General features: G+C 51.9%; 1 protein-coding gene across 1 annotated transcript; it reads left to right on the forward strand.

Moving 5' to 3' along the window:
• The first annotated feature begins 6,074 nt into the window (after nucleotides 1-6,074).
• Nucleotides 6,075-21,942, forward strand: PKIG (cAMP-dependent protein kinase inhibitor gamma). The gene is made up of 4 exons (XM_027745908.2): nucleotides 6,075-6,412; nucleotides 11,835-11,902; nucleotides 20,632-20,807; nucleotides 20,990-21,942. The coding sequence occupies exons 3-4, from the start codon at nucleotides 20,657-20,659 to the stop codon at nucleotides 21,067-21,069; spliced, it is 231 nt and encodes a 76-aa protein (XP_027601709.1). The 5' UTR covers nucleotides 6,075-6,412; nucleotides 11,835-11,902; nucleotides 20,632-20,656; the 3' UTR covers nucleotides 21,070-21,942.
• The last annotated feature ends 363 nt before the right edge of the window (nucleotides 21,943-22,305 follow it).

Consider the following 22,305-nt stretch of genomic DNA (forward strand, 5'->3'; position numbering starts at 1 on the left):
AGGTTAATGTTCTGGGCTGGGTGAAAATCTGTCTCTGTAACAGCCATTTAGCCTTCTGTTCTTCCACCAGCCACCTGCCAAGAGGAGCTAATAGTACCTCTTCTCCTTTAATTTTGTCTGTCTTGGCTATTTAAAGGACTAAGCTTTCTGAAGCTGGGATTACACCTTAGTGTCTACTGCCACAGTAGGGCTGGAGCATGGGGTGTCAGTCTGAGACACTGGTGTGACACCACCACTTGAGTACTGATGGCTCTGCCTCCTGGCAGATCCCACGCCCCACAGCATCCCACATTCCTCCCAGGAGCCAGCACCCTACTCTGCCCACAGCTGGTAAGGAACAACAGGGCTCTGTCAGCCCCTGTGTCCACCCTGGGGTCGCAGAGCCCTCCTCTGGGCCACTCAATATGCAGGGTGACCCTGTCACCTTTGCTTACACCCTCCTGTGTCAGCCACTGCACACCTGGGCAACACCTCAGACCCAGGGTGTGTTCCCAGTATGGTGCTGGGAGCAGAGGGCTGCGTGCAGTGCCCAGGGAAATGCTCCCAGGTCACCAGGCAAACCCTGTTTTTATTTCATGTACGCTGTCAGCACAAACGGAATATTTTGTTCCCTGACCAGAACACAGAGCTCTTCCCATGGAGCACCCTGAACTCTGCTGCTCTCAGACCAAATCACAGGAATGATGCGTCCCCCCCAGTCTCAGTCTCCATGGCCTCGGGAAGAGCTACAATAGATAAATGGCACCGTGTCTAAGAGCAACATAGAAACAGCCTTGTTGGGCTCCTCCTCAATGTTGCAGTGGTCAGCTGCTTCAGGAGAAGGCATCTAATTACATGTACTCCCTTCATGAGCCCACATGGAAAGCAAGGAAACATGCCAGGAGGTCAGGCTGAATTTTTTTCCTGACCATAGGTAGAGAGTGAATTTGTATGGTGAAGCCTGAAGACTGCAGACCTTTGGTTCACAACAGAGGATTAATAACCTGACTTTGATCACTCAGCATTCCAGAGCAGCAGTCCCACGTTCAGACTCCATGGAATAAAATCACGTGAAAGCCCATTTAGCTGAGAGCACAAGTGAGAATCAAAATATTTACATGGCTGCTGCACATTGGCAACAGGAATCCTTGTCTGGTTGCCAAGCACTGGTGAACAATCAGAACCCTTGGCTGGGTGGCTCTGGCACTGACAGGGATGACTGTTTTCTTCTCAGTTGTCAGCATACCCCTTTGCTCTCCAAAAAGCAGAAGCACAACTGCCAACCCAGCCTGCTATTTGATTTCTTCCAGCTGTACTCAGAGGGACAAAGGGAAGAAGTACCTGTTTGTGGACCTCAGGGCATCTCCTTCTTCCCTGCCAGCAGCACCTGAGCAGTCAGTCATGATCAGCTTAAGCAATACCTCTCCTGCTGCACCTTCTCATCCTGACAATCATTTGTATATCTGTATATCTGACCCTTCCTAGCAAGCAGAATGAACCTATTTAATTAATACTTGCATATTCTTCCCCCCTCTGAACACACCTATAAGCCAACAGAGATGTAATTCACGCTGTGTCCCAGACAAGAAAGCTTTTACCAGTGGGATGATTTTCTGGTGAAGCATGTGCTGGATGCATGACTGTTGTGAGCTTACACCGGAGAAGCTTCTGGAGTCCTTTAGACAAACAAATCCCTGACCAAGCAGGATTTACACTTGTTTTGTCGTCTTTGTGCCGTGAGCAGCTGCCGCGCTCGCTCCTGTCAGCAGCAGGTAAAGTTCTTCTTATGCAGAGTGTGTGAGGGAGCTTGGAATGGGCTGTGGGACCCCTGGGGTAAATCGTGGCGTAGGGCAGTGCTGTCACTGCCTGGTGACTCTGGCTTGCCATCAGAGCCGAGTTTGAGACCTGCTTGTATTGGTGGCAGCTGCAAAGAGATAACTGTCAAGTGACTTGTTTTGCAAGAGCCTTTGGACAGAAGGAATTTAGCAGAAATGAAGGATTAGAGAGTAGGGTGCATGTCCACGATGGGCTTCCAGCAAAGGCTTTGAAGTGGGCTTTGGGGACTATTAAAGAAAAAGTTAATTTATTTCCCAAACTGAATGCGTTCTCTAGGGAAAAAGCAAAAAAAAGTTGGGGCTGAGACTCCAACCTGTCTAGTTGGGACAAACCTTTTGGAGGTGTTTGGCCCAGAGAGAGAGGAGATAAGGTCTGTGGGGAGAAGCGGCCAAGAAGGGGGAAGGGATGAGTGAAATTGCCCAGAAGCAAAGCAGAGCCACCCTCTTTGCAATGAAAAGCTTTATCATCTCTGCACAGATTAGTGGAGCTAAAAATAGCTGCAGCTCAAAGTAAACAGTTTTTTGAGTGTGCTCTGCCCTGCTGGAACGCCAGCCCCACACTGAGACACTGTGCCACGACCACGTCCCTGCTGCCCCAGTGCCCAGAGGGGCTCCCCACAGCCAGGCTCGACTCCTCGACCCTTCCTGCTAATAGGGGTGACCCTGGAGGGGCACTAACGAGTTTAGCCTCATTACAAGCTTTTCTTTTCGTTTCACTTGTTGAACCTTTCTGGATGAGCAACTTCCATAAAAACAAAATGGGTCTGAAGGCTGGGTAATTCATACACACGTCCCGACACCCACTCTTTAAATCAACAGCAAACTGTGTCCTTCCCTTGACAGCAAAAAGAGTGGCTTGTCACTAAAGCTGCTTTTACCTGTCTGTTTCTTTTCTCACGAATCTCCAAGTGAAGCTGTTATTTGATGGCTGGAGACATCCACATTTGCCTTAGGGAGCCCAGCACATCACTGAAATATGTCCTATGGGCTTTTTAATCAAAAGTTGTTTATTTAGAGCATTTCTTTTATGGGAGGAAGTCTGGGGGAAAAAAACAAAACAGGTCATCAGATTTTTTCCAGTGCGTATCTTGTGCCATTCCACGTTTCCTTGCAATCTTGATGACATCAAGTGACACAGAGACCTCAATGCCTGGGAAATGCAGCGGGAAGCTGCTCTTACGTGAGGAGGCTGCACGCTGCATCAGTGCTGCTCTAACCCTGGCAGCAGGGGCTGCTGAGGGAAGCGACGCTCAGGCTGCAAAAACACTCGGGTCAGAGGCAGGTCAGATCCTTCTGAAGTGACAGCTTGGGCTCCAGAGCTTCCCGGAGGGTCCTTTGTGCTGGTGGTTTTCTTGCCGGAGCAGGCAGCGTGCAGTCCAGCACGGCAGAGCTGCTCCAGGGCTGGGTTTCTTCACGTTAGCACCCTCGGGGATACTCTCACCTCATTTTGACACTTGCCCTACGAGATTGCTCTGGCTTTATCCCTCTTTCAGCTAAAGGTTGACAGTCACCCCGCAGGACAGCTCCTTGCTCTTCCCTGAGCCGTGCTCTCCCACCCCATGCTGCACCAGAGCAGCGAAGGTGGCACCCACAGCATGGGCTGCAGGTGCTGTAGGACCATCCCTTCTCTGGGGCATTGTTCTCTGCATCCCTCTTGGTGATGCAGAACTAAAAAGTTCACAATTTACTGCAGACCAACTGCATGGTCACCAGCAGCAGAGCCAACCTCGGGTTGTCCAGAGTGGCAGTGGCATCACCACCGGTCCTAGACTACACAGGACAGCACAGTATGAGGCAGATGGATGCAACAGGCAGCAAAAACCTCATCAAAGAGGTAAAGTAGAAGCCACTAATGGCTGATTGTGGCTGCAGCTGAGTCAGTCAGCTCAAGGCTGTGACACCATCCGTCACACGGAGCGTGCCATGCCTGGCAGCTCTAACGTCTGCTCCTTACAGTGAGATAGGAACCACATTTATCCACAGCCCACACATCTGGGTGAATGCCTTTTGGTGGACAAAGCAGTAGGACAAGAGATGGGGAACATGAGAACCAGCTAGAAATTTGGGTGTATTTCCAGAGTAAAATGTCGACTTTCACGTAAGAATGGGAAGAGTGAACACATTGAAAGCCATGCAGTTTTATCCCAATGCCTTAAGATTTCAGGCAAACTCAGGATTCCCCCCACTCACACCCCTTGTGGGAAAAAAAAAATACAACCTGTACAAAATCCTAAACTGCATTTTTCTACTTAAGAAGAGTTTTGATGGGAAGTGTTTGACCAGCTCTTGTAGGGGATGGTATTCAATGAGAAAGTCACTGTAAGGACACATGAGTATGTGCAGAAAAGGATAGACTCTTTGGTGGATGCTTTGAGGGGCTTGTTTTCAAGACCACACACAGGATTGGGAGGTTTGAGCAAGACAAGACTATTGCTTTAGGAGCACATATTCTGAGCTCTTGGCTTTCCAAAGGGCTTGGTTGTTGCCATTGTCCTATGCTGCCTGTGCTGTAAGGGTGCTGGCCACAGGCTGCCAAGGAAAAGCCTGGGTAGCTGGTGTAGAGCTTGTATCCTTACCAGACTTGGCTTCCAAACCCTGCAGTCCAAGCTGTAAAACTTTCTGGATTGCTTTCAAATGTAAGCTGGAGTAAAGGGAAAACTGCAGCCTTGGCCAGGCCAGCACAGCAGCCTCCTGAGGCTGTGCTGTCCCTTGGCACAGAGCAGCAGAGCCCTCCTCCCTCCCTGGCATCTCATGAAGACGGGTGGGGCATTGTGGTGAATCCCTCACTGCTACTTTCGAGTGAGTAGCACAACATGTGACTCAAAACCACTGGAGAGAGATGAGTTCTGCCAGGTGATACATCTCAGGAAATCAAATGGGCTTCCTGGGACTGGTTTTGAACTAAAACTGATCCGAACCAGGAGGTTACACGAGGTCAGTTGGGAGATGCTCTGAGCACGGGTATGTTTTGCTCTGTTGAGCTCCATTCCCCTTCCTCCGTGCATCAGTATTGTCATCAGGGTGTTTCCTGCACTGCTTGCTGCTGCTGTTGGTGTTTTTATCTCTTCCTGTGAGCAATGGAAGGGCTGTGGGTATCTTCCAGCGTGGTTTTGGGCACGCACAAACAGACTCTGGCTGGAGGTGGTGATGGCAGCAGAGGTGGAGAAGGTCTGGCTGCACAGCTGGTGCTGGGGCAAGAGGAAAGGCTGGTGCTCCTCACCTGGCATTGAGTGGCTCTGAGGCCCATCTGTCATGGCAGAGCTGCAGGATGGCAGAGCTGCCTCTTCTGTGCCTGTCTGGTGCTCAGAGAATGAAGCCTCATTTAAAAAGCAGGTTGGGAAAGCCAAGTGCTCCTGGCTCACACTGCTCACTTTGCATACAACCCGAAACAAAAGCTCACCCAGCTCGAGTGGGGACGAGAACCATTCCTTGGCAGACACCCTTTGTGATCCCCAGTTGAGTTGTGCCACTTCTCCCCCTCACAAGGACACTGAGTGTCCTTACAGCAGGGATGGAGCACATCTTTCACTCTCTCAGCAAAGCAATTAGCACTAATGAGCTGTTCCAGTCTGGCAGGGCTGGGCAGGAGCGCTGGCCCAGGGAGCAACTGCAACCACCTTGATTGCTTGGCTTCTGTCACTCCACGGGGGCTCCAAGGCTGATGTGACACAGGGAGGTGATGCCAACCAGAGGGATGTCCCTGGCCCCCCGTGGTGCCAAGAACAGCCAAAATTTCCTCTTCTTCTGAAGTGGCCCCAAGCTCTTTGAGAGCTCGCAGGCTGTGCTTCACACAGCAGGGTGGATACAAAGGTACGTGCTCGATACGTGGTACTACCTTGCTCATAACACCTTCCCCTCTTAAATCCAGGTGCTGTCACCAGCTCTGGACTTCAGACCCAAATAAGGCTGGCACCCAGGGGCACACGAGCTGAAGTAGTCTTGGATTTTACCCTGTGGGAGCCAGTGGAGCAAAAAGCCTTCCAAAACCACACAAAGCTGTATTTTTCATGGGAGGCATTTACCCGGTGCTACACTTGCTAGGATAGCTCAGGCTGCACAGGGTGTGATGGCATCTTTGGCCAGGCCCTGCTGGAGAGGATAAACGGTGGGATCCATCTGGGACATGCATCCAAACAATGTGCCGGAGAGACCCGGGGGCAACAGCAGGCAGGCAGCAAAAGCCACAGCGCTGAGCACTGAAGGGAGGATGCTCGGGCACACGCAGCTGCCGGGGGATGGGGTTACAAGCCGAAGCTAAACAAAGATCCCTGTGAAAAGGAAACGGATCCCTCCTGCCGACTGTAAGGTAGGAGCCGAGCGGGAGCTGCTTGACATCATCGGGCAGAGCATTGGATTACAGCGGGCAGGGACTGACTCGAGGAGAGGAGAACACGCCCCTTGGCCCCACAAGTGCAACTTCATTTAGCAGCTCCCAGCAGAAGGAAACTGCGAGTCTGAAACCGGTCGCGGCTCCCCCGGGGCCGGCTTGGCTGCTCGCCAGCGCGGGCAGGGACGGCAGGAGGGTGTTATCCAGCCGGGAGCCCTTCCCGGGCGGCGGGAGCGCGGAGCTCGGGATCCGAGGAGCAGCGGGAGCGGCTGTAAGTGGGGCTGTGCGAGGGGCTGGCGAGCTGGGTGGCCGGGACACCTGCCCGGGGTGCAGCGAGGGGGCTGCGCTCCTGCCCCGGCCACGCCGCGGAGCGGGGCTTTGTGGAGAGGGAGATCGCTTAACTTTTTACCCAGCCAGCTGCGAACACCGAGGTTTGCTGCCCGGCAAACCGTGGGCTAAAAAACCAGCTGCATCCCGGGTTTTTCTCTCTGCTGTTGGGAGAAGCCGCGTGCAGGCTGATGGCAGGGAGGCGGCTGCTGCTTCGCCTGGAAAATAACGCGGATCAGCGCGAAGCGGTAGCGGGGAGAGCAGGCTCGGTGGTTAGAAATCACAAAGGACCAGTGGATCAGTGACGCCCGTGGGGATTTCTGGCCTCATTTCTAACGTGCGTCCGTTTATTCTGAGCGATTCGCCGGAGGGAATCCCTTAGAGCGCCGGGGTGGCTCTGCGCTGGCACGGGAAGGGATGCCAGGCGGTGGGACAGGCACCCGGCGTGCCGTCTGTGCGGGGCCGTGGTGGGAATCCATCCTTCGGGCTGTCAGGAACCGTAGGAGCTGCCCGGGGCTCCCCTCCGAGCTGCGGGCACGGGCGACAGCTTTGCAGAAGCGTGGCAGCAGAAGCGGGCTCGGAGACTCCCTGGCATCCAGCTTTCCAAGCAAATGTTTTAAAAGGCGAAGACTTGGGATAAAAAAAGAAGTGCTGTGTGGTGGTATTCTCAGGAGGCTTTGCAAATTCCTCCACCTCGGAGCTGTGTGCATTTCTCTCCTCTCTTTGGATTCCCCTAAGCAGCTGGTAGCGAGCCGCGGTGGGGGGGCTTTCACAGGCATGTAATGCCTTGGCCCCAAAAGCGTCTTTGGGAAATTTCCCTTTGTTTGGAAGGGGTAAATGGTTCTGCAGAACAAGAGCCAAGTATAGCTGTGAACCCAGAGGCAATGCCCTGGGTGGATGGGCTGGTGACTCAAAGCAGGACACGCTGGGGTCAGTGAGCAAGAAGCAGCTGCAGCAGCGAGAGGGTGAGGGGAGACTTAGGAAGCGGGGATGGCTTGGCCAAGTGGCAGAGCCCCTCGGATGGTGGCAGCCCCTCAAGCTCTGGGCTGCTTTCTCAGCGTGCCTGGCTTGGTTACTGGGGGACAGTGCTTGGCTTTGGAGACTCATGGCTGGAAAGAGCCACCGTGCTAACGTGTGGGCACCCAGCTGAGAAATTGTCACCTCCCAGCTCTCATGAGGGATGGTGTTGGGGAAAGAAGGATGCATGAAGAGATCCTCTGTGGCTGGGTTCATTTACAGTGCAGATAGAGGTCAAATGGCCATTTACAACGTGGACATACCAATAGTGCTTAATATACCTTGGGCACAGAACAGAGCATTGAATCCTTCAGGCAGTTCCACATGCCATCAGTTTTGGGGACACTTTCCAGATAGTGCAAACTCATATGCCTCAGAGAACTGGAGACCATTAACTACAGTGCTTGGGCTTCCAGCATGGGCAGCTTGGTCATGAAGAGATGAAACCCAGGAATGTTCATAGCTGTGCATCTTCTGTACCCAGGTGGACAGTTCTGAGGACGTGTACAGGGACAGGGTGAGCTAGAACACGGAGTTTTGCTTTTTCCCTTTATCCTCTTGTTCCGAAGTAAATCTACTTTTGAGCCCACTCAGAGGAATACCCACAGGCACACAACCCTGCCACCCAAAATAACTATGGAAAACATTTTCTATGTTGCTGACATTTCCTGATCTCCCACATTTCAGAGCCAGTTCCTGCAGCATACTGCTGTGCATTAATGCCTCCAGCCTGTCTGGGCACCCAAACATCAGCATCATTACTATTCTGCAGATCACAGATGATTTTCCTGGGCTCACACAGGTCTGGGGCAGAATCGGGGATGAATCTACAAGTCCATAAGGAACAGCAGAAGCTTCAGCCCAGCTTTTTGTTTGCCTCTCTGTGTCAACCTGTTCTGGTCTCTCCCATCTTCACATTCCATTTGTTTCTCCACACTCCTAGGGGTTTCCTTAATGTCACCAAAGCTCTTTGCATGGGCTGATCCAGAAAACAAATTTTCCATCACAGCACCTGTTTTAGAGAGGGGGAAAAAAGCCCAGTGTTTCCAGTTGTCTTTAGCTCATGACTAGAAAAAGCCAAGTCATAAGGGATGCTGCTCCCCAGGCTTGCCAGCACCAGCTCGTGAGAAGGGAGGGTTCAGGTGTTCCATGGGCTTTGTCCCAAGTTCCTCTTGATGGCAGTTAAGGAGGTGGAGACACCACTCCAGGTCTTGGCTGGTACCTGTAGCACGAGCAGGAAGAGCAGTTGGACTATGAACTGCCTGTGCCCCATTTCAGAACTCTCACTGCCCTCGAGCCTGGAGGAACATGTACTTTACTCCACTCATTTCTGGTTTCCACAGTGAGTTCCCAAGCACTCCCCAGTGCAGCCAGGGTGTTCTTTGCACAGCTCCTGCACAGCACCTCTCATGCAGGCACGTTGCTGGTCACAAGCTGCTGCCTCGGGAAGTCCCCGGCGGGCACCAAAATGCCATTTCTGTTGATACTTGCAGTGATGTAATAATCCAAACATATCCCCACCAGAGCGTCATCAACTTTACTGGAATTACTGTTTCCACAAAGTGTAATTAATCTGTGGTGCTCATTGCCATGAGATATCAGTGGAGCAAAGAGCTCTGAAGGCATTTTAATGGGTACCAGGTAGTTATCTGGGTAACAAAACAATCCTGGGTATGATTAAGAGGATATTGCATTTTAAGGATTATAACACCTCCTGGTTCAGAGTCATTAGTGACTTATGAAAAACATTCCATTACAATTAGAGGTTTTCTTGTACCAAGGATGCCAGCTGCTGCTGCAGACAGGGCACTAAACAAGGCAGTCTGGCTGCTCTGGGAGGACCAGGCTCCTGTTCTGATCAGCCATGTATGCAGCCTGTTGTTTACCCAGCAACCAAGAGACACGAGAATAACCTTCTCTCCTCTGCCATCACCTTGCTTGAAACCAGAAAGGATTTCCTCTCTGGATCAAAGCAGCACCGTAACAGCTGTTGTGTGGAATAATGCTGAATTCAGCCAAAAAATATGCTGGGGCACGGTTTGGGTTTTGGGTTTTTTTTTTTGGAACATACATTCATTTTGAAGCAATGCTGAGAGGACCAAGGTTGTTTCATGTGTTTGTTCCTTTTGGATAACAGCTGGTCAACACGGAGAAAATCTAAACCTCAAACATGTGCATCATCTACATTGGATAGGACAAGAGGAAACGGCCTCAAGTTGCACTAGGGGAGGTTTAGGTCAGATATTAGGAAAAATTTCTTAACTGGCAGGGTTGTCAAACACTTTACCAGTCTGCCCAGGGAAGTGGTGGAGTCAGTATCCCTGGAGATGTTAAAGAGGCACACGGATGTGGCACTTGCAGACATGGCAGAGTTAGATTAGTGGTTGGACTTCATGACCTTAAAGATCTTTTCCACCCTAAATTATTCTATAATTCTGTGCTGGTGCCCTTGTAATTCATTTCTCATGGGTATGGATGTAACTATCCCAAAATAACCCTTGTACCTTGATGGGCTATAGGACTAGATTAGGAAATGTGGTGCTCCTTAACAAGTCACTTCAGCCCATCCTTAGTTACACTGCATGGACTGACCCACCTCACCACCATTAAATCTCCAAACTCCCTGTGTGGGATGTTGCCTGGCCTTTCCAGCTCTGCCCATTGCCCAGGGAGCAGCAGGAGCAGGTGAGCCAGAAGAGGACAAGCCTTTGTGGATGGAGCAAGGGGCTCAAAAAACTTGCAGACTCCAGATGCCCAAGTAGGGGCTGGGGGGAGAAAGTGTCAGGACTGCAGAGTTGGAAAGCCAGTACCCAGTTGCTAAAAAGTTTTTGTCTCCAAAATCAGCTTTTTTTGAGAGAGAAAATGGGGGGTTCCCACTGTGTCCCATCAGGAATGAAGCTGCTCAGTGGTAACTTGTACTTCAGAGCATCGTTGCTCCAGTTTGCTTTAAGCCTCCCTTGGCAGAGGGCCACGTATATTGAGATATTTTGCAACACTCCTGAAGTGCTGGAGGTTTAACTGTTTGGGCTGTGTAACACACGAGCCAGAGCGAGGCAGGAAGGCAAAGGAGGAAAATAAAGACTTGTGGGTTTCCAAAGCTGGCTTTCTTCCTTTTCCTGCTTTTGTTTGCCTGCTTGGTGCCCCAAAAGGGCGATGCATATTCCCAGAGTTGTGGGAATGCTGTTTCTTTTCCGGTCCAGTGTTTCCAGTAAGCACTTTGCTATAAATGAGGTAAACACCAACAAAAGTGTATTGTTAAATCCCTGTGTCTTTGTTTAGCTCCTGTCATGATCATAATTAGCATTTTCCACTTCTGTAAGCCTGTCATCTGCAGATCTGAAAGTGCTTTAAGTTATTTGAAGCATCTAACAGGGGGAGGGAGTATTAATAACTCCATTTAACAGATGGGCAAACTGACACACAGAAGCAGCAAGTGCCCTGTCCTTGAAGCAGGACCAGAGCCAGCAAGTAGTCAGCTCCAACTACAAAGTTTTGAAAGTGGGTCAGAAAAACAAAGAAAAAGGCTGTGGATCTGTCCCAGTTTGGAAAAGGATGAGAAATAGTTCCAGTCACAGTGGTACTCAACCCAGATGGCCCAGACAGATGAATTGCTAGATGAGCTACTGCTTATATGGTTAAATGGTTCATCTCTTGGTTCCTGTTCTGCTAATATTTGTCCCTGGGACAAAGGCAAAAAAACAGTCCATAATGTTCCAAAAAACTCAGAAAGCTGAAACAGCTGCTAAAATAAGCAAGTGTCTTGTTGGCTGGGCTCTGCAGGTCAAGGGATTGCAAGGCACCCACAGATGTTGAGGCCACAGAGGAAATGTCTTTGAGCAGTGCCTGGGGACAGCAGGAGGAGGCTCAGCTGTGCACAAACAGCAGAGACACAAGGAGCTGGACACAGATCCAGTGAGGCACCAGAACTATCAGATCGAACTTCCCCTTTCACCTTGGAGAAGCCAATATGGAAGTTTCACTTCTTTAAAGGGCAGCAGAGCTGCAAACCAATATCCACTTATACCCTGGAGGCAGCTGCTGGGTCACCACCGTGCAGGTCAGGAGACATGAGTTGCCTCAGTTCTCCCCAGCACCCGTGGGAGGGCAGAGGAAGGGGAAGCAAAACCAAAGAGCCCTTCTCTGTGCAGCCCTAGCTGGGCTTTCCTTACACGTCAACCCTTTGGTTGGCATCTCCCTGCTCGCCAAGCCAGGCTCCACCTGAGCCTGCCAACCCCCACCACCCCTCTGCCATCCTGGTCACAGACAGTGGAAAGAGCAGCTGAGCTTTTTGCTTCCCAGAATAAGAACAGATAATGTTTTCTTAATCTTTTTTTCCTTTTCTTCCCCAGAAGCTGTTGTCCTGCTGTGCATGAAGCTTGTTTGAAGTCATGTCCAGAAGGAAAGTCAACTGAATCAGGTAGGCATTCACACTATGGACTGATAAAGTTTCTATTCACAGGGAGATATTATGAACAAAAATGGTTTTTTTCCTTCCTGTATCATAGAGTCACTTGACCTCCCTCTATATTCTGAATTACTAGATGCTAGAGGGCTGCTAAGAGGAAAGAAACATCAACAATTCTGCTGTAATGACTTCCCTGCTGTATTATTTACGCTTCACAGCCGTGTCCTTGTACCAAGCCATGTTCCAGCACTGACTCCAAGGCAGGCCCCAGTGCCAGCCGTGCTGCACAGCCTCTCCCTGCCAGCAGTGGGGACGTGGTGAGCAAACCCTGCTCCCAGGCTGCCCCCGCATGCCGTGCACGGCAATGTTTTCCTGTAACCATGTAAGGGAGTTTTGCCTTGCATTGTAGAGTCAGTCCAGCAAGATCCAGGGAATCCCCAGAGCTTAACCTTTTGTGCCTCCTGCGTAAATGGCAGATCCTTTCTGTGGTTTCACTCCTGTGTCTCCTCTGTGCTCAGATCAATGTCACTGCTCTCTTTGCTCCTGCACGGAGCTGCCAGGGCTGTATTGTTTGAGATCTGCACTACAGGACCTCAGGACTCTTTGGTGCAGAGACACCCCGTGTCCTCCACCAAGGCTGCATTTCAGTGGACCATAAAACAGCTGACAATTCATTTCATTAGGAGATTTCCCTTTCCTGAGACTATGAGTGGCAATGATCACTGAGCATCCCCAGTGTAATGTTACAGGCACATTTCGAGCACCACTGCAGCTCATATCCCTGGGGACTTGCACAGAGAGATTTACCCTGCCTGCAGGAAGGATCAGAAGCTGCTGTCACCTGACACAGCTCTACAGAAATTCTCCATCCATCACAGAAATCTTCTGTGAAGATTTCTACAGAGCTTTCCCTGCCCTGGTAGGAGTCCCAGCAAGGTAGAACAGCCAAAGGGGCTCCTGATTCCAGAGGTTTGCAGGAGCCATGGAGCCACCTGAAAGGGCTTAGCGGAGCCACCTGAAAGGGCTTAGCTCAGCCACCCCAAACTGCCAGCCTGTTCTGAACTCTGACACTTCCCTTTCCTGCTGCACGTCAAGTACCAACAGCACCATCCCAGCCAGCCAACCCTTCTCACAGCCCCCAAAGACAGATCTCCCCCACCCTCACCTTGCCAGACAAGCACTGCCCCTGCCCTGACATGGGGGGGTCCACTGGTGGCTTTGTTCCCTGCAGGGGAGCAGACAGACAGGCAGCCAGCTCCAGGGAGCAGAGCTAAGCCTGGTTTTGCTAATCAGCCTTGTTCTACACTGACACTCTTTAAGAGGTGCCCCAGTTATTTTTAGGCACCACTGGGAGCTGCCAGGGCTCTCTCACCTCAGGAGGCTTCACAGGTTTTCACTCAGCCTTTTACACTGCACTGAGTCAGGAGGACTCTTTGGATGCTGGATGCAAATTCCTGTGGGACTGTGCAAGTCTCAGCCAAGGCAGGTGGCTCTCAGCTTCACACTCCCTGTGCTAAGCAGAGCCCCCTCAACCAAAACCTGCACAGTTACAGCCCTCACAACACCTCTGCCAAGCTGCGCTCCCCTTCCCAGCCACACCAGCACTGCTTTCACACAGTAACAGAGCTCAACTCCTCAGATCACAAAGAAGAACTGGAATAAATAGCTCTTTTTCCTGCTAGGCATAAAAATAAGGATTCATCCTTGCTTACCTCTGTCCTGTAGAGAGGTCTTCCTCAACCCAGAAACAGAGCTACAGCATCAAGGCTTGCTGCGGCTTCACCTTCCTCTTATATGTGACAAGGGCAGCTGTGCTAGAAAATAGCCCCAGCTGTATCTTCTCTGTGCTTATTTGACTTCTCCTTGCCCAGGGAAGCCTGCAAAGTGTTGGGGGGAGTGCTGGGGTTGAGCATCCCTGGGCCAGGAATTCAAGTGGAGTTTTAGAAGGTGATGTTGACTCAGAGGTCAGTGCCCTGGGGACTTTTCTTCCTGAACAATCTGGAGGAAGGCAGGAAACCCGGGGATCCCCATTGCAAAGGAATTCACCCCATGGCCCAGGCATGATAAGGTGTCTGAACATCACAAGCAAGGAGAATACATGGAACACGGAACACAGCCTGCCACAGCAGCTGTGGGGCTTCTGCAGCTAGAGGGTTTAAAGTCCCTGGTCTGTGGGTTGTCTGCTTTGCAAGTTCAGGCATTAGCAGATCTTCCACACAGTCGCTCTTTTTGCTCGTGTAAAAATATGTTGACATCTAAAGACAGCGAAGAAGTTCTGAGAAAATAAAAGTAATGGAGAAGGGACTCGTAGCCTCAGACTCCTTACAGCTTTGAAAGGGCCCCTGCAGGGGACAGAGGGACCTGTCAGTGCTCATGGCAGTTCTGGGTAAACATGAGGGATCTGATTCTCTGCTCGTTGCTCTGCAGAAGTCAGAGCACTGTGTGAGCCTGGCTTGAGGGGGTGAAAAACAGGCAGCAAGAAAGTTGCCAGCCTGCCACGTTCTAAGGCTTGCCAGGGCTGAATGTGCCTCATCCCCTCTGCCACCCATCCCTCAGAGGGACACGTGTCCTTTGGAGGTGGGGAAGAAACAGAGTGCTCCCTGATTTGTGAGCATCTTGAAGCTGGGGGATGTGAAAAACAAGCTCGACCTGGGAACAAAACAAAAATACAACTGCTGTCACGGCAACTGTCTCCAGATGCACAAAGAGACCAATTATTTTCATTAATCAACTTATTGAGAAGCTGCAGAAGAGGCTTAAGCTGCATCAAGGCTTGGTGCTTAGGGGAAGGGAGGAGCAGAGGGCTCCATCAGACCCTGGTTGCCAAGGCAAACTGCGATTCTTCCCGTGGTGGAGGATTTTTGGAGCAGATGCTCAGCACCCATGTGCCATGGGGACTCGCAGAGGGGTGCTGCCTGCTCCAGGCTGGCAGCACTGTGTGGCCAGAGCTGGGCACTGGGCTGTCCTCCTGGCAGAGGGATGAGCGGACGGAGGACGGGCGGCTCTGTCCCACCATCTCCCCACACATCCGTCCTGGCGGCTGAGCATTGCCCTCCCGCCTCCCCCAGCCTTCCCCTCTCCCCTGGGGACCACAACAGCACACACAAGGACTCACCCTACCCCTATGCCAAGGGTCAGCTGTGATTTTGAAATCTGTCTGGAGCGTTTCGTACATCAGCAGGAAGCTGGGCAGTGGCTGTGAGGGTGTGGGGCAGCAGGAGGTGCCTTGGGACAGCAGGGACACTGCACTGGGGGCCCTGGGGACGTGTCTTTTGGAGGTGAGGCGGGAGAGGAAGGAGTTTGGAGAGCTTGGTAGAGCTAAATGCGAGGTTTGTGAAGTCACAGAGGAGTTAGTCTAAGCCTAATCTTAAACCTGGGGCTGAGCAATTAGTTATCAGTTCTACAGGCATGAAGTGATCTTGATACTGTGAAACCAAAAGCAAAAGAAGGGATCTGTTTGTGGACACTGAGCCTCAGCTGTATCCCCTCTCCTCCTGTAGGAATTACAATTTTCCACCAAGTCCTGGGGAACGCTGGAAGCTCTGTTCCTGCAAAACCACTGCAGTGGCTGGAGCAGCTGGGATGTCTGCCCTGGCTGAATTTATTGTACTTAGTGTAAGAGCCAGAGGGTACAGAGTTATTACAAGAAATACCACAGCAAAAGCCTTCCAAAAATACCAGTGTGCCATGCCCAGTTTGACATCTCTTCATCACTGGAGTGTGGTGAGGCTTTTCCATGCTATTCTTTCCTGGAAAGAAGCCGCTCAGCACGTGAGATGGACACACTCTTCCATCGTAGGACATGAGGCTGCTGCCTTGCTCCTGCCTGTTTCTCACCCAGCCAGGAAACTTGGGGCTCAGCAGTTTGGAGCACATCAATTGTGGCCAGTAAGACCCACCCCCACCACATTTTGGAGAACACAGACCCAGCAGATGTGTCTGGCACACACCCTGTCACCAGCCTTACCAACACTTGGTGCTTGTGCAGCCACTGCCAGACTGGGCTCCCAAAAGCAGCATCTTCATCCTAAGCTGCATCTTCAGCTCAGCTTCTGGCCGTGGATCTAGGCTCTAGTGAGGGGTCATGAGACATAATGAGGCCTTTAGGCACGATCACAGGTCTAAAAATACCCCAATAACACCATTACAGAATCCTTCTTCTTTGATGTACAGCCCCTCACGCATGTTCCCAGACAAGATCCCAGTGGAAAATCTGCTGAAATTCCAGCTGGAGGTTGTCAGACAGTTGGTGGAAACCCCCTGACCTCAAGTGCTGGCTTCAGCCCTGCGGGATATTTTTTTCTCCTCACTGGATCCGACTCTCCCAGCAGGAAACCTCACAGCAAACCCACAGGGAGCACAGAAATCCCGGTGCTCCCGTCTCTGTGCTCTACCAGGCCCCCCTCTTCAGTAAACCATCTCACTCTGTAAATATTTTAAAAGCCCAGCAGGGCTGTTGAGTATGTTTTGCTGTTGTTATGGATCCGGCCCCAGCAGGAGAGGTCTAATAATAGTCCCTGTACCCTGGAATGGAAGGGCAAGGGGCACTGCACAATGCCGAGAGCTCCGAGGCCACCACACCACTCCATGCCTTGGTCCCTGCAGGTTGGCAAGAAAGGGCAGAGAAGTGGAATGTGATGCGTGAGCAGATGGGGTCACATCCCCTGTCCCTGGCAGAAATTTGGAATTTCACCCTGGAACTATAGGTTTCATTTGGCTTCATGGCCAGAAGAGTGTTATGTCCACTGGTGTGACAGCGTGTGGGTGGGAGAGCGTGTCCTGGGCTGGGCTGTGGGATGAGAGAGCCATCTCCAAACAAAACCTACAGCTCTGTATCCCAGCTGCAGTGGACAGCGTGAAGCCACAGCTGGGCTGCAGCACCCAGAGCTGGGGCTGTGCTGGGCTCCTGCCAGCAGAGAGGAGGCACAGAGCAGCCGTGGGCTGAGTTCAGCCCAGCCTGCAGATAGCCACCATCCAGAAACAGCCCTTTCCAGTCATAAAAAGTTTAACCCAGACAAGGGAGAGATGCCATATTGTGTGAAGGGTCTCCTTGAAAGTGGAGTCAGTGCTGAGTGTGACTGCAGCATCCATCCAATCCCGGGGACCAGCCCTGGCCACTGGCTCGGGTCGCAGGGCTTGTATGGGCCCTGCAGGCACAGGGTCCTGTGCTCAGGGTAACCTGCCAGGAGTTTCCAGGTCATTTCTCTGCCACTCACGTTATTTGCAGTAACTGTTTGCCCTAGTCCTGGGATCTGTGCTGCGAAGCAGGCAAGAGGGATTTAAATGCAGGCTTGTCAGTGGGACTGAATAGGACATGGAGCTGACCCAAAAGAAATGTCCCAGTTTGTTTTACCAAACGGCAGAAGAAACATTTAACCCTTCAATTTCTTAGCATCCACATCCTAAATGGATACAACTCAGTCCCAGAACGAGTAAAGCTGGTTTAGTTGCAGCCCCCAGAGCAGAGCCAGCTGCTCTGTCAGCTGCTGGGAGACTTCCCTGGAAAATGCTGGTGAGACCAGTTCAGTCCAACAGCAAAATGGCCCTGGAAGTTGAGCCCATGCCAACAAAGCCAAGACTGTTAGAGCTCCACATTTTTTAGTCCTCACAAGACACTACAAAGAACTAAGCTGAGGCCAAACGGCAGGTTTGGCAGAACCAGGTTGCTTTGGGCAGATGGGAGCAGAGGTGGCTCTTGGGACACCCCTGGTGCCAGTGGCAGCTTGTGAGGGGCTTCCTCACTTGTGGCCAGCTGCTCTGGGACTGGCAGCACCACGTCCCAGTGGCAGAGGGGACACAGCCTCCCTCCAAGCAGCACAGGAAAGCTTTTGAGGAATATGCAGTGGGCAGCAGGTCCCAGCTTCCCTGCCCCATCCCTGCAGGCTGGCACGCTGTGCTGAGGGCACAGGGACTCCTTCTGTTACCATCAGCAGCAGGGAGGAAAGGGAGGGAAGGAAAGTGCCCTTGGGGACAAGCTGAATCACCTCTTTGAAGCACCCTGGAAACCTTTGTGCACTGTATGTGTGTGTGTGTGGGATTATTCCCACAACGCCTGGCAAGAGCAGGCCCATCATCCCGTCAGCCCACAGGAGTATGAAAAACCAAAGGTAGGTGATGCACCCCCCTTTGCACCCCCCTTTGCACCTCCTGCCACCCCTAAGTGACTGTCCATGGTAACACAGTTTCAGGTTGAATTACCTGGGCAAGAGGGAAGGTGGTTCCTTTGTTGTCCCTGGCAGATGCTACAAGCTCTTACTGAGCAAAGCCCCGTGGAACTGTTTTGCACCTGCGTGGAACTGTTTTGCACCTGCCTGGAAATGTGGAAGTGGTCATTGAAAAAGCAGGTTTTTCTATCAAAAATCGAGGCAACTGCTCCCATCACCCTCTCAGTCCAACAGCTTCCTGGAGAAAGAGGCTGCAGTCTCTCTGCTAGTGTGGAGGGCTCTGCCTGCAAGGCTTTCGAGAGCCTCCCACCTTGAAAATCCTGAAGGAATTGCACAATTTGGAAAGCTTTGTTCATAAATCCACCGTCTCCAGCTCCTTGCATGGAGAGCCGAAGGCAGGAGCCCTCCCAGCCATGGAAATAAATAAATCACATGCGCCATCTCCCGGCCACCCAGACCTGCACTCTTGGTGCCTTCTATTTTTAGTCAGGATCCCATCCTTTTCCCGTGTGATGGGGCACTTGGTCGCTTGGCACAGCACTGCCACTACTGTTGGCAGCTACATCAAGGAACACTGGGAAAATGCTGCATCCCAGGGACTGTCTCCTGTCCCAGCTTCGGGCAGTCCATCCTAGAAACCAGGTGGTCCAGCCCTCAGTACAAGGGCAGGAGGACTCTGGAGCATCTCAGCTCTGGACTGGCCTCACGGATTGGAGATGAACCGAGCCTTGTGTGGATCGCTCCTGGAGAAGCCTCCCAAGTCCGTATGACATCTCTGGCAGCTGCAGAAGGTCAGCAGCCTCTGAGCTCTGATGAGCTGTAAGGACTTGTCTGGGAATGATGGATGCTCAGCCTGTCCTGGGGAAAAGGCTCGTTGAGCTCATCCAGCCTGTTGCATCCAGAGCGTGTGCCTTATCCCAGGAACGGCACGCCAGGGACAGAAGGAGAGGAGGTGAGGAAAAACAGCTGGGATCTCTTGCTGGGACAAAGGATGCAGCTTTTCCCAGTGCTCATTTAATAGGGGCTAGAGGGATGCCAAGCCCTTGGAGGAGATGGATGTTTGCAAGAATTTGCTGGATTTGGGGAAGCAGGATCTCCTGGGAGGTCTGGGTAGGCTGAGCCCCACATCCCACCAGAGAGCCGGTGCCAGCACTCCCTGATCTGGCATCAGCACCAAGAGAGGAGTCCCTGGGGCTACCAAGACTGTGGTTGCTGCACCCTGCTCAGCTCAGGAATGGGGGGAATTTAACCTCTTTCATCCCATCTGCTTCATCTCCTTCCTAGTGCCATAACACTGGGGGTTAGGCAGAGGAGTGTGATTCCTGTCCAGTCTGGTGGTCTGCCAGCAGAATTCCCTGGTAGGAAAATCAGTATTAAGCAGGATTTGTACAGGAAGCTGAGCAAACTTCTCTGGGTCATTAACCCCGAGGCACAAAAGGGAGTGAATGTGCAATAAATGTGCATGACTTTGTTTTCACTGCACACGAGCGTTTCTAATCGGGACCTGCTCCGAGCACTGACACCATCAGTGGAGCTAGAGGCGTATTTTACAGTGAGCAGAATCACAGATAAGACAACAATTAATCTCTAACTTCCACACAGAAAACCAAACTAAGTGCCAAACGGAGTCTACAGGAGCAGGAACTGAGAGCTGTGGGTTTCCCGTGCCGAGGCAGTGTGTGCTTGCCAGCTCTGTGCCCAGGAGACAGGACACCCCGAGCTGCTGCAGCCCCTGCACTCTGTGTGCTGTGCAAACGCTGGCAAGGGACACCCTGGGCTGAGGGGAAAAACCAGCAACTTAAGGATTCATCAGGCTGAGCTCGGAGCTGGCTCACAGCGGAGCTCGCGTGTGACAAGTGGCCGCTCCGAGCCTTTCTTTGTGCTGTGCCCTTGGCACAGGCACAAGTCTGGAGTGAACGGATCCAAGTGTCTCACAGAAGGGCTGTTTTTCACATGTTAAAGTGCTTATCTCACAGCAGTCCAGCCCAACACTTCTTCAGTGACATCCCACAACCAGTGGAGGCCAGTACTGCTCCAAAGCCCCGTACCTGTAAAATATTCCTCTGTTCCTCCAGCTGTTCCCAGGAGTTCCATCATTTCCCATTACAAATTCAGGATGGATAAGCACCCCTTCTCCCCTGCAGTGAGCCAAACTTGGCTTCTGTTCAAAGCTCCTGTAGCATTTTGAGGAGGAAGGAGGTCTTTCTCTGTAATGCTTTTTTTGAAGGGAAAAGCTGCTGCAAGCGACCTTGTTCGCCTAAAGGAGAAGGCTGGAAACTCCAAAGGAGAGAAAAACTCCTTGTCTGCCTCGGTTTGCAGTGGGAAGGTAGAACAAGGGCCAGTAAGGCAGCTGGGATGAATCCTTGGCACACTGGGCCACCCAGCACGGTGGGTCTCCCCACACGAGGGGGTTGATATCTGAGATCTCAGTGGCTGCTGACAGAGGAACCAGAGCAGAGTTACAGGGGCTGTTTTTTCGTGCTGTAATTTAACCCCACGGAGCAGCCTCACCTGGAGGGAGCCGTGACTCGAGCCTTGCCGAGCATCCTCGTCCTCACAGCTGTGTTTTCTCCACAGTGTTTTGCAGGCGAATAGAGATGCAATGGAGGTAGAGTCCAGCACCTACACCGACTTCATCTCCTGCGACCGGGCGGGCCGGAGGAACGCTGTCCACGACATCCAGCGAGATGCCACCACCATCAGCATGCGCAAGCTGACCGAGGAGCTCGGCGACCTGGCCGTGCAGGGAGCAGGTGAGCTGCCACAGACACCGGCGAGCCCAGCTCCTGGCACAGCCTGGGAAGTGCCTGGCCACAGCAGGGGAGCAGTGGGTCTTCAGGTGGCAATGAGAATGAAGTCAGCTGTAGCAGTTACTGGTGGCTTGTGTCCTCAGCAGGGTGTAACTTTGCTTTCTTCCCAATCCTCCCTTTCGCAGAAAGCCAAAGAGATGCCTCCTCTTCTGACAACGACCCTGGAGCAAGACCAAAGGGGCAAGAAAGCAGCCCCTCCCCATGAGAGCGAACAGGGGTCGGGATGGGCAGGAGGAAGGCCTTGCTGTGAACATCAGACAAGAATTTGCAATTGAATCTGCGGACAAAAGCCAACCTGGAACAGCAAGTTGTCCGTCAGATGCCTCTGCTGCAACCACGTTTCTGTAGAGAGCCACAAGATGCTGTGCAAGGACTGGCACCTCCAAAAGACTTCTGCCTCCATCCCTAATAATTTAGAGCAACACTGCCGTGGTTGTAGCGACATGAGCCATTCTCAAGATGCCTTAGCTGCGATTTTCCCTTAGGGGGAAAACAGTTTCAGTAATAATAGACACATCAGACTCTCCTGTCCAAGGTACCTTCCTCCTTTGCAAATTTAGACTATTATTTATTCTGTTTCCATAGATTAGAAGTTCAGTTTATTGGTTTTTCTAAGCCTCACCTTCATCTGCATCTTAGATCTGACCTGGCCTCTGGACTGTCCACATGGCCCCTCGTCAGGGTGGGCAGTGGGGAAGGGACCTGACCAGTCCCACTGCCCTCATGTCAACACCACTTACCTGTGCTGCTGCTGCTTAGCATCAGGAAAGGACCAAAGCACAGCTCTGTGGGGATGAGCCCCACCTGGAGACCCAGCAGCACCAGCCACAGGCACCTTTTCATTTGGGTGTCAGCATTTTAAGATGTTGTTAAGGGGAGGGGAGAAACAATTTGCTGGTTTGACTGTTGAAATTCAGGCTTAACTTTGCAAGCTGTTAGCTGAGATGATCTCTGGTAGGATCTCACACCATTCTCTCTTTTAGGAGACATGTTTTGTGTTAAAGATGGTTTGATAAAACTATATAAGCTGTTGGAATAAATAACACAACCTTCAAGTACTGAAGGTGTTTTTTTCTGCCTCGGTGTTTCTTCTTCCTCTGTTTTGCCTTGAGCTGTGGGATGGATTCACCAGCTTCCCCTAACAGGGAGACACAGAGCTGTGCTACAAGAGTCCCCTCAGTTTGGGTCTATGAAACCCCCAGGGTTTGCAGCCCCCAGGGGGAGGCAGATACAGTCGGGCACAGAACATTCTAGAAACAGGTTTCCCAGGTTTTCTGCCAGGCAGTGCTTTTCCCATGGGCATTTCATCCACCTGTGGAGCACTGCTCCCCTCCATGTTACTGCCCCAGAAGTCAAGCTCAAGGCTGGCTTGGGACTTGGCACACTGGCCCAGACACCAGCACAACTGGGGCCAGTAGGAAGAGGCATCTTCCCTCTGCAG

This window comes from Pipra filicauda, unplaced genomic scaffold (genome assembly GCF_003945595.2).
Source record: "Pipra filicauda isolate LSUMZ 115617 unplaced genomic scaffold, ASM394559v2 scaffold299_size895176_pilon, whole genome shotgun sequence".
Classification (NCBI taxonomy): Eukaryota; Metazoa; Chordata; class Aves; order Passeriformes; family Pipridae; genus Pipra; species Pipra filicauda.

Coding starts and splice junctions, on each gene's coding strand:
- PKIG (XM_027745908.2), top strand. CDS start 20,657: ATGGAGGTAGAGTCCAGCACCTACACCGACTTCATCTCCTGCGACCGG. Junction 20,808..20,989: donor CCTGGCCGTGCAGGGAGCAG/GTGAGCTGCCAC, acceptor TCCCTTTCGCAG/AAAGCCAAAGAGATGCCTCC.